At 35.6% G+C, this 20,797-nt stretch overlaps 3 protein-coding genes across 8 annotated transcripts; 2 read left to right on the top strand and 1 right to left on the bottom strand.

Moving 5' to 3' along the window:
* Positions 1-1,083: 1,083 nt before the first annotated feature.
* On the top strand, positions 1,084-4,311 carry LOC121743104 (FHA domain-containing protein FHA2-like). Its single transcript, XM_042136292.1, has 3 exons — positions 1,084-1,775; positions 3,233-3,390; positions 3,866-4,311. The coding sequence occupies exons 1-3, from the start codon at positions 1,175-1,177 to the stop codon at positions 4,064-4,066; spliced, it is 960 nt and encodes a 319-aa protein (XP_041992226.1). The 5' UTR covers positions 1,084-1,174; the 3' UTR covers positions 4,067-4,311.
* A 7,674-nt stretch (positions 4,312-11,985) lies between these two features.
* On the bottom strand, positions 11,986-15,766 carry LOC121745351 (ethylene-responsive transcription factor-like protein At4g13040). Of its 5 annotated transcripts, none has more exons than XM_042139215.1 (7): positions 15,467-15,766; positions 14,483-14,533; positions 14,183-14,310; positions 13,625-13,700; positions 12,773-12,947; positions 12,446-12,567; positions 11,986-12,365 (listed from the first exon to the last, which is right to left on the bottom strand). In XM_042139215.1, the coding sequence occupies exons 2-7, from the start codon at positions 14,523-14,525 to the stop codon at positions 12,247-12,249; spliced, it is 663 nt and encodes a 220-aa protein (XP_041995149.1). In that variant the 5' UTR covers positions 14,526-14,533; positions 15,467-15,766; the 3' UTR covers positions 11,986-12,246. The 5 variants fall into 5 exon arrangements, with proteins under 5 accessions (XP_041995149.1, XP_041995150.1, XP_041995148.1 ...); XM_042139216.1 differs by lacking the exon at positions 15,467-15,766 and adding an exon at positions 15,289-15,361; XM_042139214.1 differs by lacking the exon at positions 15,467-15,766 and adding an exon at positions 15,200-15,224.
* A 1,990-nt stretch (positions 15,767-17,756) lies between these two features.
* LOC121743557 lies at positions 17,757-19,517 on the top strand. Of its 2 annotated transcripts, none has more exons than XR_006038299.1 (4): positions 17,757-18,148; positions 18,602-18,751; positions 18,927-19,088; positions 19,163-19,517. XR_006038299.1 is itself a non-coding variant. In XM_042136885.1 (4 exons), exons 2-4 carry the CDS (start codon positions 18,626-18,628, stop codon positions 19,203-19,205), a joined length of 318 nt encoding a protein of 105 aa, XP_041992819.1. In that variant the 5' UTR covers positions 17,757-18,148; positions 18,602-18,625; the 3' UTR covers positions 19,206-19,517. The 2 variants fall into 2 exon arrangements, 1 of the variants encoding a protein (XP_041992819.1); XM_042136885.1 differs by having other exon boundaries at positions 18,940-19,088.
* Positions 19,518-20,797: the final 1,280 nt, after the last annotated feature.

Below are 20,797 nucleotides of genomic sequence, written 5' to 3' on the forward strand. Positions count from 1 at the left end.
GAGTACGTACTAAACAAGCCCAACAGCAGTAAAGCCCATCAGCCTAAAGCCCAAGAAAGAGTATCAGTTCGGCATGACTAAAGAGTATCAGTCCGGCATGACTAAAGAGTTCAGTTCGGCACAACCAAAGAGTTCGGCCCCAGCCTACAGCTCGGTAAAAGCCAACCAATCAAACTCTGCTCTCAGGTCGGCATCAAGCTCTACTCTCAGATCGGCAAAAGCTGCTCGGCAATAATTCAGCAGTTCGGTCTCAGTATTCGACCGAACTAGGAGATAGTGGACTCATGCAGGATTTCCACCTCCACTACACCCACGATCTATTTAGTGGTGTCAAGCAGTCATTAACTCATGCAGGATAGTGGATCCATGCAAGATCGCCACGATCTCCACGACATCCACTACCTAGTAAATGGTGCTGCATGCCACGATCTTGGTCCTTTGTATAAATAGAACCTAGATCAGATAGATATAGGGAGACTCTCTCGCTTTCTAGAGATCAAATATAAAATAGCAAGTCTGTATTGTAAGCTGTAGAAAACAGATCAAGCAATACAACTCTGCCCTCTTTTCTTCCCGTGGATGTAGATTTACCTCAGTAAATCGAACCACGTAAATTCATTGTGTCGTGATCTTTATTCTCTACCAGCATTTACTAACACCAAAAATTCGCGGATTCATCATTACTATTTCTTGTGATGATTGTCGATTGATGCTATTGTAATAAAATTTTCCTTGCAAAATCATAGTAAATTTTTTGTTAAACCTTTGAGCATTCTCATGACTTTCCATCTATGTGAATCAAATTTAATCATAATTTTACTATTTCTGAATAAGTTGTATCACTAAACAAAGAGTAAATCCTACTAATAAATCGAAATGCTCGAATTGCGATGATGAGTTGGAAACCCCTAAAATTGTTTAAAACGCCGAAAACGTTTTCATTTTAAGTCTAGCTAAATTACAACGTTCGAGGATCGATAATTTGTTCAGTTCAGAAAATCTAGCTTCTATACCAGGCAATAAAGTTATTATTTAATTGGATGATTGGAAAGTCACCTAGACAAGAAATCAGTTATTCTATAAATGCAAATTTTAGCAAAATAAAGTCGTTTGTACAAAATACAGAGTTTTTCCTATCAAAATTCCAAAAACGAAATCCCAATCTAGTCCGGCGATGGAGAGCGGCGGCGATGTAGAAGCCGGCTTCGCCAAGCTTCAAGGCGAAGATTTCGAATACTTCATGCAAACCTACTCCATAATCCTCGGCCGCAATTCGAAAAATTCGGCCGTCGACGTCGACCTCTCCTCCCTCGGCGGCGGGATGAACATAAGCCGCCGCCACGCCCGCATCGTCTACGACTTCCAACGCCGTCGTTTCGAGCTCGAGGTCCTCGGCCGGAACGGATGCTACGTCGAGGGCGTCCTCCACGTCCCCGGCCACCCTCCGATCAAGCTCGATTCGCAGGATCGTCTCGAGATCGGCGACAAGGAATTCTACTTTTTGCTTCCCGTCAGGAGCATATTGGGCGGGCCAATTGGCCCGAGAAACCACGGGAACGTTTATCAAACAGGTTATGTGCAGCAGCAGAATTTGGGGAATCAGCCGCCGCCGCCGCTGCCTGGAGGCGGGGGAGGGTGGGGTGAGTATGATGGGGTAGGTAGTGAGGATGAGGAGGAGGAAGAAGAAGAGGATGAGGAGGATTGTGGGGAGGATGCTTCGTCGAGTGGGAAGCGAATGAGAGGTGATGGAGGCGGAGGTTATAGGTATGGTTCAGGTGAGCTAATTTTAGGGTTTGGTTTGATTGAATTGGAGTTTTGTTTGTTGAGGGGGATACTTTTTGTTGATGTTTATTTCTTCGAATTTTGTTAATTGGGTTCCTGATTATGAGTTTGTGAGTGTAGCTTCTGCTTACTGAGGTAGTAATGTTTCGATTTTATTATAAACTGTTGCTGGTGATTTGAAGCACAGTTTGCTATACAATCATCTGTAGACATTGGTGAAAGTAGGATTTGATTTTGACAGTTAAAGAGATGTTAATTGGAAAAACAGACAGCTGTTTTCTGTGGGGGTCTATTCTATCGGCTTCGTTTAGTGAATTTTCTGAATAGTATGTCATTTGTTGTTGAGACAGTTTGGTAGTTAGGCTTATTAGTATAGTTGCGTAGGGCGGATTTTCAGCAGTACCTTGTCCAGTATTGCCCAATTTAGCTGTGTTTTCGTGAAGTATGATGACCTTTGCTCGTCTCCATTATTTTTGTATGTTTGATAGTTGTTTGAATTGGAGTTGTGTTTGTTGAGGGCTTTTTGTTGATGTCTGTTTCTTTGAATGTTGGTGTATTTTATTTTGTTAATTGGGCTCCTAATCGTAAATATGTGAGTGTAGTTTTGGCTGCTGGGATAGAAATGTTTTGATTTTGTTATATCTTGTTTGCAACACATTCATTATCTTGAGTACAGGTGGACACTGGTAAAATAAGCTTTGATTTTGGCAGTTAAAACCCAATTTAATTGAAAAACAGACAGCAGTTTGGTTTGAGGGGCAAATCTATCAGCTTCCTATAGCGAATTTACTGAATTGTAGGGCATTCTGATACCATTTCTTATGTAGTGTTTCGTTGTTGAAGCTCTTCGGTACTTGAACTGACTAGATTACAGTGCACAGGAAGAATTATCAGTTACTCCATATCTTTATTGAGGTAGAAAGTTTTGATTTTGCTATATGTTCTTGCTAATAATTTGAATCTCAGTTTGCAATACATTCATCTTCTTGATCAGATGTAGACACTGGTGAAAGTAAGCTTTATAATTGAAAAAACTGATAGCAGTTTGGTTTGAGGGTTTGATTCTATCTGGTTCCTTTTGTGAATTCACGGTATGGCCTTCTGATACTGTTTTTGGTGTAGTGTTTCGTTGTTGAGGCTGTTTGGTACTTGAACTGACTCGTTTAGTTGTAGAGGATGAATTTTCAGTTATAACATTGTCCTGTATTGCCCAGTTTAGTTAGCATGATGACCTTTGCTCTTCTCTGCAATTTTGTTCATGTTTAGGATGGCATCTGTAGGTGTTTGTGATATCAGAATTAGGGGAGTCGTGGAACTGCGTTTATGATCAGTGAACATTGCTTACACGGAACGTCCTATATGAAAACCTTCCTACAATATGATTTTATAGCTCTGTTAATTTATTTGCACCATAGGTAATGCTTAATAGGGAATATGGATGATCTTGCAGATAAGCAGGCTGATGTGAGAACACGTGTTGATAGAGATGCTGATAACCAACAGCTTCTTCAGTTAGAAGAAAACGACGTTGTGTCTTCAGTAGCCTCATTGCTGTCTGATTTATGTGGTCCTGGAGACTGGATGCCGATGGAGAAACTACATTCCGAGGTGAACTATTTTTCTTACATAGCTGTTTGTTTTATGCAAGCCGGCTATAGTTCTAATATTTCACTATCAGCTGTCATGATTTCATGCTAGGATTCCTAGTGTACTACAATCTTGTGGATAATGTAGATTTTAGCATGTGCCGTGTTGTCCATTTGTTAAGACAAACTTATATTAAGGCACTAAACCCGACCCTTGAGATGGCATTGTATGAATTGTAGATTCCAACTGCTAGGATGATCATGATTTCGTGCGAACGGGATCAAGGGTAGTCGATGCATAAGTTTATTCTATTCGAGGCATCTTGGTACATGTTTAATGATGAATTTGGATTGATTAGGATTAGTCATATACTGTTCTTTTTTCTACATTTGGTCCTTTCACATTATGCATTGTCCATGTTTGGTTTCCAAAACTTGACATTGTTCTTAATCACGGGGTGGGTTATCACCAACCTTCGCCGTGACTCAATCTGCAGCTCGTGGAGCAATTCAGCGACGTCTGGCATCACAGCCGTGTAAGGAAGTATCTCACGCCCGAGGATCATTCTGGTCAAGAATCCCAAGGAAAGCCGTGGTTTGGATTGCTGGCCCTGCTGAAGAAATATCCCGAACACTTTGTCATCAACACGAGATCCAAGGGGCGAGTTGTGCTGGAATTCGTCTCGCTAATCTCCTGAGTAGCTACGCAGGAAACACCAGAAGATTTATATACACGCACGAGCAGATGTCTAAACTCCTATTATTTGGTTCAGATTCAACAGAAAATAATATTAATGGATTTTAGTTTTTTGATATGGAAATCCCATATAGAAAGATTGGATCTTTTCTTATATTTTGGTCGATTGATTGCATTGGACGATGCCAAAGATTTACTGTAAATAAGTGATGTGGATCTTGATGAAATAAAACTTTACTTATGCAAGTTTGATGAGTTTATTTCCTTGTGTTGGTATTAACCGTAATAAATGTGTGCAATTTTAATTTTAACACCATGCTCAACTTTTCTCTCTCCCAAATTCAATTACCTAATAAATTTCTGATTTTAAAATATAGAAAAGCTCAATTATTACTCCAATTAAATTAGGGTTTTATTTTATTTTTATATAAGAATGCCACGCTCCCTCCCATTATGTAACATATTTACAAAAGGTAAGTCATAAATCTTATAAATAGGATCCCAATTACATAGGAGAGTCAGTTACCTAATCAATTTTTTCTGATTTTAAAATATAGATAAGCTCAATTGTTACTCCAATTAAATTAGGGTTTTATTTTATTTTTATATAAGAATGGCACGCTCCCTCCCACTATGTATCATATTTAGAAAAGGTAAGTCATAAATCTTATAAATAGGATCCCAATTCCATAGGAGAGTCAGTAACGGTACTGTGATTTGTGGAGAGAATATAGAGAGTCGAAATAGGAGAGTCCAAATTCTTTGTGGTGAAAATTGCTAGAGATCGAGCATAAAGAGAGACATGAGATAGTGTGAATTTGTGTGATCTCTTCTGTGAATTTGTGTGATCTATTTGTGTGATCTCTTCTCTCTCAATCCACAAGAATGAAGCAAGATTTGTTCTCATACTTGCCATCAGAAATCTTCATCAATATCCTATTGAGACTCTCTCTTCAAAACCCTGCAATTTGCAAGTGCGTTTGCAAACCATGGCTCAACCTCATCGAGAGTCACTATTTTCTCGAGTCACATATTTCTAAATCCCCTCCAACCCTAGTAGTCTCCATACCTGATCCTAATTCAAATTGGTTCACTCTTTTCAATTTAGAAGACAAGCGCAAGGGCAAGCCCAAGAACAATGCAATCACCAAGTTTGATTTCCCCCACGCCACAACCATCCAGGGTTCCGCCAACGGTTTGCTTCTTCTCAAACACCATTCTATCGATCTTCTTTACGTATGTAATCCCATCACCCGTGAATTTGTTGAGATATTAGGCCATGGAGAAGGTTGTTATGGATTTGGAGTGAGCAGAATAAGCGTACAACATAAGGTTGTCCATCTTAACCCTAAACACGGATGTCATGTATACACACTTGAGTATGGATCTTCGTGGAGACACGTTAAATCCGCTACCCCCTCGTTTGATAGCTGTTTGAGCTCCGATGGTGCATTTGTTAGTGGCAATCTGCATTGGTTACTTTCTAAAAGGGGGGTTGACTTTCCTTATGTTTGTTGCTTTGATCTTGAAACGGAATGTTTCAGCACGTTTTCTCCGCCCCTTGAATGTTACTATGAAGGAATATATTCTATCAGGGGAATGTTGTATGCTTCGGGGGATTGTCTGTGTTTTTGTGATGAAGGCGATACTTTTGAGAGAACGATCTGGTTGTTGAAGAAATACGAACAAGTTGAGAAACCTTGGTGCAAGGCATGTTTCGTCATACCTGATTTAAATGTCTTTACCCGGCGTCCTTTCTTTGGTCTGGATTTTCACCACACACGTCTTCAACCTATCAAAGTCAAAAATGGTAACATGTTGATGTTATGGAATAAGAAGGTCTTTGTGAACTACTCCATCAGGAACAGAAGTTTTGTCAAAATTGGTTCGTATGGCAAATTGAAGAATGATAGTTACTATATCAATTCTATTCTTCTCATTCCAAATTTTCTCTCCCTCAAAAGAAATTTAGGTATTCCCAATGTAATATCATTTTAATTTCTACATTTTTTATCCTCATCATGCTTTTTTTTATGTAAGAGTGTTCTTTTATTATATTTTGTTGAAATAAATGATTGGACAATGCAGTATTCTGCTAAAGATTTATTGTAATTATTGTGATGCAGTATACTGTTTTTATGCAGATTTCATCAGTTTGTTTCTTTGTATTGGTTTCATGAATTGATTCTAAACTTTTTAACTGAAATAAATGCGCATAGATAGTTGGGCTGTAACTTGGGTTTCAATTTTATATTAACACATGAGTTAAATTCAATTATAACCTTGAGCTAGATATAAGGCTACAACCTTAACGACTTGGCTGATAAGTTGGTAACGCCTAAATATAGACACTTATATGTAGGGATGTCAATCTAGCTCGAAACTCGCGGATCGATCCGAATAACCCGGTAAAATTGCAGTGTCATGGCAGGAAAATCGCAACCGAATAGGGCTACATGGGCTGACCCCTTCGGATCGGTTGGTTATGCGGGCTGGCCCGTGTGGGTTACGGGTTAGTCCAGGGGTTAAGCATTTAAAATAAAAATATAATTAAAATTTTGGGTTATATACTTACATGAAGTATATATGACAATCATGTTTTCTCTCAAATTGAAATTTAGTGTTATATAGAATATAAATGTTATTAATATTTACTCATATTAACGCTACATTACGTTTTTCCTCTCGAAGACAATCATTCGGTTGAAGCTTCAAAAGTTATTGATGTAGAAGACCGTCATTTAACTCCATAGAGTTTATCTATTCTATCTTTTTCAACTACTTAGAATTTATATTTTGGGTATACAAAAGTAGGGCTGTCAAATTGGATACCCGATACCCGAACCCGAAAAAATCGGGTAATTGGATACCCGAAAAATCGGGTTTCGGGTCGGGATCGGGTATTGAATTTTTTGGATTTTTGGGTATCGGGTTACGAAAACCCGAAAATTATATACTACTAATCTTTTATTTAATTTGTCACATTTATCAATTAGTTCAATTAAGGAATTTAGGGTTCTACACATTAGTTTACTAAGAATAATATATTATCAAATTTTGATTTATCTTATACTATTTTTAAATTAGAATGATAAATGATCGAGTTTTAAAATTTTACAGTTATTTCATAAATCATTTTTCATGTAAAATTTGTGTGATGTGGCAATCAGATTTATCTATGTATGAGATAAATTAGAATTTAACTATTTATTTGTCAATGCACCCTTGTTTTAATATAACCACAAATCAAGTAATTAAATTGTCTGCAAAATGGCTCTAAAAACAAAATTATTGTACTTTCTTCTTTCCTTATAAATGCATAAACTTTTGAAAGATCACAAGTTTATAAATGACAAAATATAAAAATATAAAAAGAAAAAATGGATTCCACCTTATAAAAAAGAGACAAAAAATCCTAAATTAGAAAGTTTATATGCCCTCCGTCCGATAAAAATAATTAGGGATGTCAATCGGGCCAGCCCATCGGGTTTCGGGCCGGCCCTACTCGGGTTGCGGGCTAATCGGAGTGGGCTAATCGGACTGTGATTTTTTTTGGGTTATAAAAGTTCAACCCTAACCCTAAAAGCTCGGGTTTCGGTCTAGCCCAACGGGTTAATTGGGTTACTACCGATAAGATTAACATGTGATTAATCCAATAAATAATAACGAAAATTAGTTATATTCATAAAGTATAAAATATTTATTATGATAAATTTGAGATATATGCTCAAACTCAATCATAAACATGATCAAATACTAAATTTTGAGATATTTCGTGAAATTTTAATGAATATTTTTGGAATTTAAATATTTTTTAACGTGAATTTGAAATTTTAAATTATTTATTAACTATTATATTAATAAAAACTCAATAGATAATTGTTATATTTAATATAAAATTGAAAGTTATTTTTTTAGTTTTCTTTACTCTAAAATTAATCATTGAAGTGTCGAATTAGAAGTAAAAAAATAGAATAATAGAAACTTTATCGGGTTTTCGGGCCAGCCCATCGGGTTTTCGGGTCTGGCCCTAACGGGTCGCGGGTTAATCGGGTGCGGGCTAATGGGTTTTAATTTTATCGGGCTAGAAATTTCGAGCCCTAACCCTACAAAGTTGACGGGCTATTCGGGGCAGCCCACGGGTTGCGGGCTACATTGACATTCCTAGAAATAATTCATAGTATTCATTTATGTCAAGTTTTTCTCATTCCTTTTTACTATTTCATCATTTATAAACTTCATCCTACATTATACAATTTTAATTACTTTTTCTCTCTTCTATTTTACTTTACTAATTATGTATTAAACACATATCAATTGTAAATGACATATTTGAGTAGAGGGAGTAATTTTTAGGACTGGATCGACTAATATGTAGGACAGTCCTAATCCCAACTCTCCAATTGAATGTTAAACCGCGATATATTTATATGTGTTACAATTTCAAGTAATTTTTGTTTATTTTTACGAAAAATACTGCCTTAGGCCTGATGGAGGTGTTGGGATGGAGAGTGTAGAGAATGGTCAGTGATTAGTGATTACTTTATCAAGTAGAATTGGTACACCAATCGAAGAAGAAATAAGAGATTTTGATCTTATTAATTCTTCAATGTTATTTTACATGCGTCGTTATTTGCCTAAAAATCCACAACCACATATTGAATCGGGTATCGGGTACCCGATTTTTCGGGACTGGGTACCCGAAAATTTTTTCGGATCGGGTATCGGGTAGCAATTTTTTAGATTTTTGGGACCGGGTACCCGAAAATTTCGGATCGGGTACCCGCGGGTACCGGATTTGACAGCCCTATACAAAAGAATGTCATTCAATCCCTTTGAAATGCATGATTTTCGTTTAATTGTGTCGGATTCATGTGTGCTACTAATTAGTGATATGTTTATGTATTTTGTTTCAATTTTGAATTGCTATTATTTTTTTTTTCTCTTGATCACTTTGATAATACTTTACTATTTGCGACAATCTGTTTTTTTATAAGTTAGAATATTGGATTGGATAGAAAGTAACACATAAGATCAGTTTAAACCCTAATAGCCCGTGGGTTAGCCCATAACCTGAAGATTTAGGGTTAGAGTCGAAAATTTATAACCCGAAAAATTCACAACCGAATAACCCGCACCCAAATAGCCCGACAACCCTGAACCCGAGCGGGTTAGCCCAATTGACATCCCTACTTATATGATTAATGATTATTTCCAAGTGTTTGATATCATAGTTAACCTATCATGTAAGTTTATGTTATCCTCTATTGCACATCTAAGCCCGTAGTTTTTCCTCAAAATACAAGGATATGTATCTCACAAATTTGATCGGATAGCATTTCTATCTCATTTATTGTCTGCCAAACAAGAACGAAAAAATCATCATCTGAGCTTATCTTGACATGAAGCCTGCATTTCTTATCTTACTTTGCAAATCTTCTTATAACACATCTTTCTTATCAATTAAATGAGCTGTTTAATCAATAATCTAGATTCTAGATTTGAGTTGAGTAACTTACCGAAAATAAATACAATAAATTAAACTATGATAAGTACTCCTATAATTTTATTAATCAGAACAATAATTTTTATTTGTTAGCATTTTATTCATCATTACCTGTGTTAAAAAATACCAACAATTTTTTTATATTTTCTAATTTTTCTCCTATTATTTTTCGAATTTAAATAGAGTTTTTCTGATTTTTGTCCGATAAATAATTTCAATCCAAACATATATTTTTTTTGTGAATTGATCTAGTTTAGCTCATTTCTAAATAATACTAGTACTTATTTAGTTTTCTAGAATCTAGATAACAACTGTTTTTTTTAATTATATAATTTCCTTATTTAAGTTATTGTTTTTAAAATTCCATTCTCTCTAAAATTTATATTTAAATTTTAAACAGCTTGAGAAAACCTTATTGCTAGAAAATCTCAACCAAGTAGAAAATTAATTTAAATTTGTTTTTTTTTTCGTATTTCACCGCACAACCAAAAAGATAATTAATTTACCTTTCAAACTACTTCGGTTTATGAATATATGAGTTTGAATATTAATTTCTATATTTATTTTTTAAAAATTAAAGAGAATGAATTTTTTTAATAAGAATTTATTAAATATTGTATAAACATAAGGAAATTACATAATAAAAAAGATTTTTTTATCTAAATATTATCATAGAAATAACATTATTTTACAATCTACCAAATTCAAGGTAATATGCGCTCATCTATTACCTTCTAACTATGTACATACAATTTTTACGACAATGAGCTTGAATATCTGGTTTCTGATTTTGAATTATAGAAAAGCTTAAACTGTAATCTAAATTAATTTTTTACTTTTTTTATGTAAGTATTTTTAGTCCGATTCCATACTCCCAATATCTATCGAGGTTAATCTTTTTTGAGCAATATTAATTAGTACAGTACTGTACAGTAAAATTTTAACTTAATTATATTGGACGAACTGGAGTAGGAATCTCTTGTGAAGTCATAAATCTTATAAATAGGACACCAATTCCATAAGAGAGTCCAAATTTTCGAGGTGGTGTGCATTTCCAGGATCCAATCATTAAGTTTGATTTCCCTCAAGTATCAACAATACAAGGTTCTTCCAATGGTTTGCTTCTTCTAAAAAATATCATCTTTACGTAAGGTTGTCTATCGTAACCCTAACAACGATGGATGTCATGTACACACACTTGAATCAGGATCTTCGTGGAGACGTGTTGAAGGTGTTATCCCCTCGTTTGATTGTTGTTACAGCTCCATTGCTGCATTTGTTAGTGGCAATCTCCACCGGTTAGTTTCAAAAGAGAGGGGGATTCCTTTTGTTCGATGCTTTGATCTTGAGACAGAATGTTTTAGCACTTTCTCTCCACCTCTTGAATGTGTCAAGAGAATGTTCTTTGACAAGGAAATGTTGTATACTTTGGGGGATTGCTTGTGTTTTTGTGATGACGAACCAACATTTAGTTATGACTATGGGAGTCTGATGTGGTTGTTGAAGAACTATGAACAAGTCCAGAAATATTGGTGCAAAGTATCTGTCATCACCATGCAAGGACCTAATTTACTCAACATACTTTCTATGGCCTAGATTATCTCAAACTGTCTTCAACCTATCAAAGCTTACAAAAATGGTGGCATGTTGATGTTATGGAATCAAGAGCACTTTCTATACTACTCTAACAAGAAGAAGTCTTAAAAAAATTGGTATGTTTGGTAAAATGGATGATGATTGTTTGTTTATTAATTCCATTCTTCTCACTCCAAGTTTTCTCTCACTCGAAAGAAGCTTTGGTATGCAAAATGTAACATCATTTTAATTTGTACCTTTTTTTAATCCTCATCATGGACTTGTAATTTTCTTGGTGACTCGTATTTGTATTTATTCAACTATTATTAATTGATTGTTTATTGTTTAGCAGTGTCGAAATAGTGTCACAATGGCATGTGGTTAAGGATAACAATGTGTGGAAAATCATGACCTGAGGAGGGGAATAATAAGAAATAAAATAGAAATGGTAAAGAATCATTAATAAAAGAATCACCAAACTTTACTCAGAAACACCCCTATCACGGCTCAACCTATATAGCATGAAATCTATATAGCTCAATTATGTTGATAGTACCTTTCATTTTCACATTGAAACAATTTCTATAAATTGGAGTGATTCTTGAATGTAACATATCAATTTAATACAAATGAAAAGTTTGATAAACATAATTGTCTTCATTTGACTTAATTAACTTTAGCTGGTATTTAAAGCTATAATTCACTTAGTTGAAACACCTTTTCTTTGATGTGTCGAGAGTTGACAATGTAAGAAAATTATAACTAGAGTTACTAAACCAAAGTTGGGACTTAGGAGAGCCTCTGGTTATAAGTAATAAAGTAAATCATCAACAAAGATATGAAAACAAGATCATGAACATTTTTGCACATGTTCATGCTACCATAAATTTTGCAATCACCTTAATAATTCTGAGATAAGAGATGCTAAACAATGACGATGTTACAGCAAAATGTTGCATCTTTTCCTTGCGGAATCTGCCCTAATAGGGGCGCTTATATACCAAGAACCGAATAAACTCTTTAGCCTTAAGCCAAAATATATGTATATATATAAGAAAAAGAAGAAGAAAAAAAGTGGCAAAGAAGGTGATCAATGGGGTTTATGGTGCTAACATATCATCTTCAGAAGCTGATGGACCACTGCGTCCTTGCTCCTCACCCTCCCAGTCGTTGTCTATAAGCTTCCTCCGCGGCCCAGTCCCACTACGTCTCTGGCTTTCTGGCGATTCATGGGTTCGAATCAGAGGCGCGTTATGTAGTGAGTGGCGTGAGGTATCAAGAATTCAGGAAGAAACTTACTCTTGTTGGTGATGGCAGAGCGCGTGATGGCTAAGAATTCGTCCCAGTTGAATTTCCTGAGCTCCTGCTTTTCTTCCTCGGAAAGTTCAAAGTTGGGCTCTCTTCCACACATGAATGCGGCCCTGCACATTTTTAGCGTCCAATGTGTCATCTTTGCTAACTTGAGAAAGTACACTGACTACGTAAAACGAGCATGAGATTGGACCGTTTCTCTAAGGTTTAACGACCAAGGGAAATCAAGTTGATACAAGAATCATAACGGAGAGATTAGGAATAATGATGCTGTTGGGATGATGGAGACGGAGGGGAGATAGATGTTTATGATACCTGTCATAAAGTCGAGCAGCCTCTTCCTGGGAGCCTACAGTTCCTAAATGGATCTGTTTCTTGTCAACTTTAATGGCAGCTTGCCATTTCAAATTCTTGAAATAGACACCTCTCATGATGCATGGTTCTTGGTTTTCTACGTGCTTCCTTCTGTGTCTCTTTCTTCGTTTCACCTCTGCTAGGATGAAACCAGTGAGCAAGAAAGAATCGAAGAAACTGACTACTGAATCAGTTGAACATATTTGGGTGAATTCATCAGAAAAACAAAGTTCAGATTGAGTAGACATATATTACTATTGATCTTTAAAGCAACAAAGTCCAAGGAGCTTTGCTGCTACATTTGATACGGCATGGATATACGACGAGACCAACTAAATACTGAATCGGTTGAACAAATTTGGGTGAATTCATCACAAAAGCAAAGTTCGAATTGAGTGGACTTATGTTACTATAGATCTTCAAATCAACAAAGTTCACGGAGCTTTGCTGCTACATTTGGTAAGATGTGTATGTACGTGATAGCCATTATAATGCGCGGCTCAGTCATAATTTGAGATAATTTCGTTTTTCTGGAGCTACTCTTATTCACGCTATAAACGGACCGATGAAAAACATAAGAGGAAATTAAGCATGCTCGATTACTGTTTTGTCGTGAACTGATACGTTCATCGTTAGACTTAGAGGCTTGAAATCAGGGATGGCGGTATGCTATTAATTTAAACATATTAATTAGCTACAAAATGAAACTAATATAATTTACATAAATGGATGCCATAGACAAACTCTGCAAAAATAGAGATAATTCTATTCAAACCAAAGCTGAGAAGGGATGCATTAAAAATGAGAACAGACCAGGAAAATGCTGAAGTGGTGCACTCGAAACAGTAGACATGTTTGACGAACCAGGGCCAGTTTCCAAGCTGATTTCCTAGACAATGATAGCAATAGATGTCAACAAATATACATAAGAATGAATTTGCAAAGACAAAAACAAATAGATAAGCTAGAAGTTTTATTCCAGCACTCATCCATACTTCCAACACAATTTGTTTGCTACTCATTTTCTCTGTACAGATGTTTAAAGAAGTACGAATCAGTTGCAACAGCGATGCCAACGACAAGGGCAGGGTCACAAGAACCATTTGAAAATTTTGATCATATACACACACAACACACAATCAACTATTATATGAAGATTGGAACAGCACTTTAGTTGTAGATGATGACTCTATGTTCGCCTAAACTTGGAGTTCGAGGGATCTATCATCCTCTTATCAGACAGTTATGCAGAAAATTTGTCCTAACTTTAGAGGGTGTGAAGCCAAGTAACTAACAATGTAAAAGACGAGCACTGAGAGTCATGTGAACAAAATCAAAGATGCGTATGAATACTGGTAATTAGGAGCTTACTTCTTTTGGTTTGGGACTATCATTCAAAGGCAGAGGATGAATACTCACTGGTTTAGTGTTTTCAGCATTCTGAGGATCCTGTCCTTGCTCAAAAATCGGTGAAATTGGAGCCAAGAAAGAATTGAATCCTATATACATTAGTATTGAGTCAGAACTCATAGGAAGTGATCATGACCAGCAAATTCACCATGGACTAACGGATCAGAATCAGTTAATCATTCATGATAGCATAAAATAGGCATGCATTGATTGTTGAATACAAGCACACAAAGAGCATCATCTAACGGAAATAGAAAATACCAGAGCACAATCCCAAGAGCTTGCGCCTACGAAGGCTCACCATTGCAGGTCCTACAAGACGAGGCACAAAGTTAGTCAACTACGCATAGCTCAACAACGCCACCATATTGCATTTTCACACCAGATATCTCAACATAATGTATAGCACCTCAGATCTCACACACGAAGCCAAAACTAATTAACATAAATACACAAACAACTCCGCGAAATTCTTGAACTCAGACGCAAGTTACTGATTTCTCATGCCAATATAGAGCATGCCTATGTTCTGCACCAAAGTTCTTGACATTACATTACTATGAGCACATAAATAAATATCAAACACACGCACTTTGGCCATAACACTTCAACTCTCACCCAAAGCAATCAGCCACATCCTCAATACCAACAAAAACAAGAAACATAGAAATTTGGAACATCTATCTGAACAAAGACACATCCTCCATTAACATCTAATTTCAAGAAAACTACAAACACACATAAAGGCTTCAAGAAAATCGTCTCAGCCTGAAAAGCCCAAAGGTGACCAAGAAAAAATCAAGAACCCTAACCAGCCCTACCCAAAAGATTAAAAAGGTGGTGAGAAACAACACCCAAATTTGCCATAAAAATAGACCAGCACCCAATACCACCCACCCATCACCCTAAACAGAAAAAGAATTTCATCGAATCTACATAATTACCCAAAAATTCCCCAAGTCAACCCCACCAACCTACCACCTTTCATGGAGGCAAGAAAAGGATAAACCCAACATAAAAATACAATCTTTAACCTCCCACAACCCACAAATCGAGAAGCTAAACACCTCTGGAGAAAAAAAAAGACACCAAGTTGTCATCATTCAAGGTGAGCCAATGCCAAAGCCCATGTGACAAACAGCAATTAGTGCAAGACTCCAAGTCAACCGATGCAGACAAAACAGATTAGACACATAAATATGTGTGTGCATCAAGACAAGAAGCCATTGTGGGAAGTTATTGTACCTTGAAGGAGCAAGGGAGAGGGGGGGAAAGGGAGGTGGCGGTGCGGGGAAACCGAGGAGGAGAGGGGGAGGGGGTGGTTTTGGTTTGTGTGGATTACAAAAGGAAGATGGTAAGAATAGAGAGAGAAAGAGGTTGTAGTTTACAACACAAGTAGGTTGGTGTTTTACTCATGCATCTACCACCTTTTGTTTTATTTTTACCATCATAATGTTTTTGTTAATTGGGGAGGGTGGTGTTGTACTGTTGTTGTGTTGGGTGGAGAGAGAGACACAGAGAGATAGAGAGGGGTTGATGGTTGAATAAGAGAAGCTATGATTCTGCGAATTGCAACCAATTTTAAGCCATGGAAAAGGAAAATAATCAAAAATTATTATAAGATGACGAAAGTGCCCTTCGAGGGCTACCGGAGTTTGTGGAATCTAGGTTTGATTGGGTGAGTGGAAATTGACCAAAATGGCCTTCTTATTTTAATTTCGATAATAAATAAATTGTTATTTGAGTCTTTTCCATCCACAATATACTTCTATTAGTCGGATCACAAATCTCGTATCCAATATTCATGGACCCGGTATTTTATTTATTAAATATTTTAATTAATTATGTGGTTTACTTAAAAAAATATGAAGAAATTCATTGAATTTAAAAATGCATAATCAAAATTAGTCAAAGTTAAATAAATTTTTTTTTACATTGCATGATTCTAAAATCTTTAGAAGATCAAATATTACTTAATTATAAACCTAAATCTGTATGGAAATTTACAATCATCTTTGAGTCACCTCCATATATTGTGAGATAATGGTACTCATGTTTGTGTACAAAAACTTTATACATATAGTCTCTATTTGTGTCCCGAATGTTTGACGGCACCAGAGTCAAACAGATCTCCAGTGGGTGGCACGATGATTTATAATTGGACGAGGAGCGAGGGCGCGTGGCAAGATGTCACGCCACCGTTTGCTCCATCTCGTGATGCTTCTCCCATCCCGCCACCCACAACGCATCTCACGTTGGTCCCATTTTATCGGGACGTGATGCATTGATGGTCTTATATGATGGTGAACGCATATAGAAGAACGCATAATTTTTATTGTGCAATGGAGCTTTTAAACTTTTTGAATTATACATATGTGTAATGTGGGTATAATGTTTTCGAAACGCAATAATATACACTTTCTTCATCCATTACTAATAGTTGTATTTATTGATCGTATGTTACAATAGTTTATACTATTAAATGTAAATTTATAACATAGAAAATAGAGAGTTTACTTGAATTACCAAATAAGAAAGTGATGAATTATGTTACCAAAACTAGAATGGCATTAATTTTTGTTAATATCTCAAAATTGAAGAACGGGATCATTGATTGACATAAAATGTGTATATATTTGGTCAAAATTACTTTCCTTTATTGTGCTTTTTTTTTTCAAAACGCACGAATTGATAAATTTCATTCATTGAATGGAGTAATATTTGACATCTCACCAACAAATATTCAAAGAGAAACGTTTAATTGACATTAACTTTATCGTTAAAGCATAGTAATACTTTTTTTAATGTGTAAATTACACTTTGTTTCTCGATTTATGAAATAGAACAAATGTTTTTATTTTCATATTCTAGTATCTAATTAAGTATTGAGGCTCATATTTTTGTAGGACTCACTTTAGTCTCTTTTGAAAGAATCCACTTATTTCGCATACTTTTGTCTAGAATTTGTAGATATATTCAATAAAGAAAAAGTTTGGGTATATCAGTTCGATAAAGTTCTCCAAAAAACACTAGGATAATATATTTTTAGTAAAATTCAGACCAGTCTTACAAATTTTCCAGTTGTATTTTCAAATCGAGAAACATATTAAAATTTAATAATTTTTTACACATTGAATTATACTCCATATATTATTAGTAAATATCATTATAAGATTAATTAATATATACATATTCTATAAAGAAAATAAAAAATATTAATGTATGAGATCAATAATTTATCATTATCATAGTATATATTGATCAAATTTAATAATTTTCTGCCAAATCTATTATTATCTTTTATCATACTATCAAACATCTATTTTACACATACTATGAGTAGTAGGGGAGTACTATTTTCAATTAAATTCGCTAATTTCCAAATTAATGTCTGAATTTTAATTTATATTATTAAAATTGAAATTAAATTGGGTAAAGGGTAATTATAATTTCTAATTGCTAATACTTATATTAGTTCTAATTTTTAAAGTTTAAGTAATTAAATATTAGAATTAATGGTATTTACAAACCCAAATGGAGTATGAAATACCCAACTCCTACTCTCGCCTGCGCCTCCCTCCGCCGCCGCCTCTTCCTCCTCCTCTCCCAGCGCCGCCGCCCTCTACTGCCCAGCTCTCCTCAAATTGAAATTGAAATCGGGACCGGATACCCGAGTCGGGTACCCGGGTATCCGAAATCAAAATCGGATCGGGTATCGTCTACTTAGATTTGGGGAAATTCGACAGGCCTTAATCACTCTTCTCTCCCACTAACCCTCGGCCACCTCCGGTCTAGCTGTATCCGCCTCCGGCAACCTCTCCGGCGAAATTCACGAAGAAACTTGTGGTTTCTAGCTTTGTTTATGGTTGAATTTGAGATTATCCCCTGTTTTGTGCGGTGCATCATGTGATAAACTGCACACAGAAGGTAATATTTCTTCTAATTTTCATTTTCTGGTCAAAATCAATGCAGTAGTTATATTTCCCTGCTTGATTTGGCTTTTGTAATTCGGAATTTATGTCGAAACTTCAATTATCGTGTTGCTATAATGTGCATTGGAAATGGATTAGGGAAACGAATAATTGGATAGCTGAAAGATTTGATCGCTGAATTAACAAAGCTTGTAAATACCATGAGTTTGTTCCAAATTTGATAGCTGAATTTGCTAAGCTTGTTAATACTATGAGTTAATGGAATGTTCTTCACTCAAAGGTCTTCTTTTTAGGAACTTAGCAGCAGTTAAAATTGTTCCTCGTTAGCATTTAAGCGTTAACGAGATAGCGATTTTCCCTAGAGGATTACGAATGCCTCTTCTGTATGCTGATTGATTACTGAAGTACAAGTTACATTCCTTGAGTAGAAGCTCGGTTTGCTTTGCAGTTTACGGATTCATTGTTATTTGATATGCCAAACGGCGTCTCCCACCCCCTGCGTATGGTAGCTTCAGTTGCTGCTTCGCTTCTTGGTGGAGTTTTCGCTGCTGGTTTTCTGTCCTCTTCAGTCTTCGAACGCTACACTTCATTTAAGAAGGTTAGAGTGCACTGTGTTGGATAAGTAACTTGGTGTAGTTTTTATGGTGAAGTATATATGTCTTTGTCGTTTTTGCGTTTTCTTTACACTGCTTCGCTTTCGGTTCAGGTTAAGACCAGTGCAGCTCAAGGAATCATGTTTAGCTATTATGTACACTTATGGCTGTTTAATGTAGGTTGCTTTTGCAGAAAAAATATGGGCGGCCGTGTCGGAGCTGTAAAGCACTTGGCTACTACGCGTGTAAGACGTGTAAAGGGTGTGGCACTATAAATTGGTCTCCACTCTATGATCCAATCTTCATAAACCCTTGTGTCTGTCCAACCTGTGATGGATTCAAGTGAGTTATTTCTTCTTCAAAAATGTCTTGTCGTGTAAGAAATAATTTTTTTAAGGTTATCGTTCTTATTGTAGGGTCCAACGCTGTCTTAACTGCTTGGGATACGGCTCTGCATAAGTTTTCAATATCATGGTGCTAGTAAGATTGGATCTTCTCAATCTTGTTGAAATCGGAATTGACTGTTTTTGCTAATCAGAAGCCACACTTACACACACACCACGAGCTAGGAATTCGTCATGTTTACCTTCGAAATGTTTACAACATGGAGTAGATGCTTAGGTAAATGTTCACCTGGAACCATGAAACATGGCTGTTATAATCATATCAATAACCTTAGATAGCTAGTGAATTTTTGCATATGTTGTTAAAGATGAACCATTGTGGTTTTGCTGTGATTTTTGGTTATGAATATGTTCACATTGATAGAAATATGTAGCACTTCAATATTTGAGTAAGTGATTAATTTATAGTCTGTATTTTGGAACATTGGCTAGTTAAACAATATTTTATCTTGTCATTGTAAGTTTTATATTGAAATTGTGGTAATTCAATAATTTTGATTGTTGTTCATAGAATAGTTAATTAACTTGGTGATGATAGTGATTTTGTTGTTGTGGCATTCTTGCTGAGACAAAAATCGATGGCATTGTGTTTTTATTTTTGTAGAATTTATCCCTTTCAAATGCAAATAAAATACATATAAAATCGGAATCAATAACTTACTAATTAAATTATTACACTACACTAAAGCAAATGAATATGAGTACTAAAAAATTTGTAAGACTGCTGCGAGGGTAATACCGTCAATATGTCATATCAAAAGAAAGATATATGCTGTCACACATTAAATAGAGAGGAGGAGAAAAGAGTAATTTGAAGAGAGACATAAAATAGAAAGGAATTTAGGGAAATGAATCAATAATTGAAAAATGGTTGGTGGTATAGCGACGAATAATAATAAAAACTTCACCGACGAAATCACGAAACCATTGATTGGATAGCCCAGCCCAGCCCAGCCCGCCTGCCAATTCCACCGCCTGTCACTTTTATTAATATTTTCGGATAAATATTTCATTTTATCTTGTAATAATTTGTTACGTTTAAATATGTCCAAAACATGGAATGAAATTAATTACATTAGAGTTTTTGAAACCTATAATTCTTCTTGTGTCAATTGTTCCTTGATCGTCCAATCAATTACGAAATTGAATTCACTGACGTCCAATCGGCGTTTGTCTTTTCTGACTTCTCAGTGGTTATAGCTAATGGATAAGAGTTCAATGTCATTGAATTACAAAATTAATACAACCTCGAAAATAAATGCACTGCTATAACACTTCTAAACTTAACTTTGATTTAGATTCTATGCTTCACCAATTTTCAAACTGATTTTAGATGTATTTTTCTTTCAAAATTTTGGCTGTAAATTTCAGGTTTGATATTTATAATTGAAATTGAAATATTGGGTGACGATTACAATTACATTAAGATTGATATTTTTTATGAAATAATAACAATGGGACAAAATCGAGTATTCATGTTTTTGTTTCCACAATCCCTTTCATTCTAGGTTCAGGTAATGTTAGAAATTAACCATGCATCATCTTTGCATAGCCGTCGGATATCGAAGGAGGAAATGGATGGCTGAAGATGAGCTAAAGAGTGGTTAGTTTGTTGAAGGATGTTTGGAAGTTATCAACTAACATTCA

Source organism: Salvia splendens, chromosome 8, assembly GCF_004379255.2.
Source record: "Salvia splendens isolate huo1 chromosome 8, SspV2, whole genome shotgun sequence".
NCBI classification, from domain to species: Eukaryota; Viridiplantae; Streptophyta; class Magnoliopsida; order Lamiales; family Lamiaceae; genus Salvia; species Salvia splendens.